Source organism: Penaeus vannamei, chromosome 22, assembly GCF_042767895.1.
Source record: "Penaeus vannamei isolate JL-2024 chromosome 22, ASM4276789v1, whole genome shotgun sequence".
Lineage (NCBI taxonomy): Eukaryota > Metazoa > Arthropoda > Malacostraca > Decapoda > Penaeidae > Penaeus > Penaeus vannamei.
In genome coordinates, this window is record NC_091570.1 from 5,195,051 (window position 1) to 5,197,550 (window position 2,500).

Here is a 2,500-nt window from a genome sequence, read left to right on the forward strand (position 1 = left end):
AACAAAATAATAATAATAGTAACAATGACAATGATAGTAGCAATAATAATAATAATAATAATAATAATAATAATAATAATAATAATAACAATAATAATAATAATAATATTTTTTATTCATCAGGACAATGATGGCGATGATGATTATGATAATAATTATAATAATAATGATAATAAAAATAATAACAATTATTATTATTATTATCATAATCATAAGGATAACAACAACAATAATGTAAAAATAATAGTCACGACAACAAAATAACCACCAGCAACAGCAAAAAAACTTTTTAAAGCGAAATAGATACAGAAAAAAATCTATAACGAGACTAGGCAGTGCAACAAATATCCGGACCGTTTCCAGCCAATAAATGATAGTGAGGGAGACGAGAGAGAGAGAGAGAGAGAGAGAGAGAGAGAGAGAGAGAGAGAGAGAGAGAGAGAGAGAGAGAGAGAGAGAGAGAGAGAGAGAGAGAGAGAGAGAGAGAGAGAGAGAGAGAGAGAGAGAGAGAGAGAGAGAGATGCTGAACAAGAGCGTGGAGGTAATCGTATGCATAGAATTATTCTCATTTTCTTTCGCTCTGTTGATTGTTCTTTACCCAAAGGAAGACATTTCGGTTCCCTAATTTTGTATATATATATATATGTATATATATATATATATATATATATATATATATATATATATATATATATATATATATATATATATATATATATATATATATATATATATATATATATATATATATATATATATATATATATATATATACACGATATTCCATCTCCTCCTAAGTTTTGCCTAAAATAAATGCTACAGTTTGAAATTCCCGCCGAGTCATTGGGCTTGACAGGAAAAAGCTGTACCTTTAACGCTTCTTCCTTGTATATATCTTTGATCGTGATTCCCTGTGTTGACATATATAGATAGTGCAACCCTTGAGAAACTTTTTTTTTAAATACAGGTCTTTTTTAGCGCACTCTTCACTCTCATCAAACTGATCGTTTCAACGCCTTCAAAAGCATTTCGAGTTGATTGGAAAGCAATCATAAGTATTTTCATTATTGATGTCACTGTTATTATTACAACTGTAACTATTACTACTACTACTACCAGTACTACTGCTACTTAAACTACTAATATTGCTAATACTACTACTAAAACACTAATACTGCTAATACTACTACTACTTAAACTACTAATACTGCTAATACTACTACTATAATAATAATAATAATAATAATAATAATAATAATAATAATAATAATAATAATATTGGGCCAGAAGCAACCGCCCAGTGAGAAACATACTGAGGAGTCTGACGAGTCCAAGGAGGAATAGCCAATCGAGGACCAGGTTTTCGCGACATAGTCTTCGTTCTTCTCATAGGTGTGTCCCGGCTTGGTGAAGAGCGGGTGGTCGTGGTCCGGCTGGAGGGCCTCGATCTCCCCGGGTGAAGGCTTCGTTCTCCCGGACGCCTTGGCTAAGCGCACCTCATCCTTCCAGTTGGTGTAAATATGTTGCCCCTGTGGTGGAAACACATATCGATTACTTTTTTTTCTTGCAAATTGTCTATTTTTGTCTTCGGCTCCCCTTTCTGTTTTTTTTTACGCCCATACCCTATTTGCCATGTCCTTGACTTGCATTGCATTTGAGTGTTAAATTACGGTATAAAACTGATTGGCAGTAACATCGAATACTGGGGAATACAATATTCTATGTTATAACGCTATGGATATTCAAATACCATAGGTATTAAAAATATGAAAAACGCCGGCTAAGTTCGGAACAACTGTGTGAAACCCGTGCTATAAACACCAATGACAAGAACAATATTTACTTGAACATGAAATGCGTACAGATGATTCAAGAAAGAAAAGAAAACAAAAGACTGCATAGAACTGAATCCGCTGAGGTTAGAGAACCCGAAGTGCGCTGTGCAAGGGCAGAGCAGCGAGACCCAGGGCGCCTCCTGAAGGCCGAAAAAGCACTTGCCTGCCGCGTAACGAACGTGTACGTGCCCTCCCCGAACATGTTCTTCCTCCCCGTCGACAGGTGGAAAGTGGTGTCCGTGAATCCGTAACGCCGAAGCTCACAGATATCGAAGCGACCCAGTCTGTTTCCGTCAACATAAGTGGCTGTCAGGTAAAAGCCCTCTATGGACAGCATTATGCAGCCGCTCGCGCCCAGCAGCTTGGACGTCCGGGCATCTAGCGTCACCAGAAACTTTCGCATATCTGAAGAAGACGGCATGAATCAGCTTCAACGAAATAGACAACCACGGGATGGGGGTGGGGGAGAGGGAAGGAAGGAGAGAAGAAAGGGGAGGGGGAGGAAGGGAGGAGTGAGGGAAGAAAGAAAGGAGAGAAGAAAGGGGAGGGGGACGAAGGGAGGAGTGAGAGAAGAAAGAAAGGAGAGAAGGGAGGTGTGAGGAAAAAAGTATGGAGGCATCTATGAGTACAAAATCACGTTATCAACAGCTGAGCGAATACCATCT

At 37.9% G+C, this 2,500-nt stretch overlaps 1 protein-coding gene across 6 annotated transcripts in view; it reads right to left on the reverse strand.

Moving 5' to 3' along the window:
* The window catches only part of LOC113809437 (uncharacterized), a 7,959-nt gene that overhangs the window by 2,897 nt on the left and 2,562 nt on the right, over positions 1–2,500 (reverse strand). For all 6 annotated transcript variants that reach the window (XM_070136443.1, XM_027361041.2, XM_027361043.2 and 3 more), the window contains exons 6-7: positions 1,999–2,240; positions 1,314–1,529 (exon numbers count right to left, since the gene is read on the reverse strand). In XM_070136443.1, the coding sequence (XP_069992544.1) occupies positions 1,314–1,529; positions 1,999–2,240 (458 nt within the window). The remainder of the gene's footprint in view (positions 1–1,313; positions 1,530–1,998; positions 2,241–2,500) is intronic.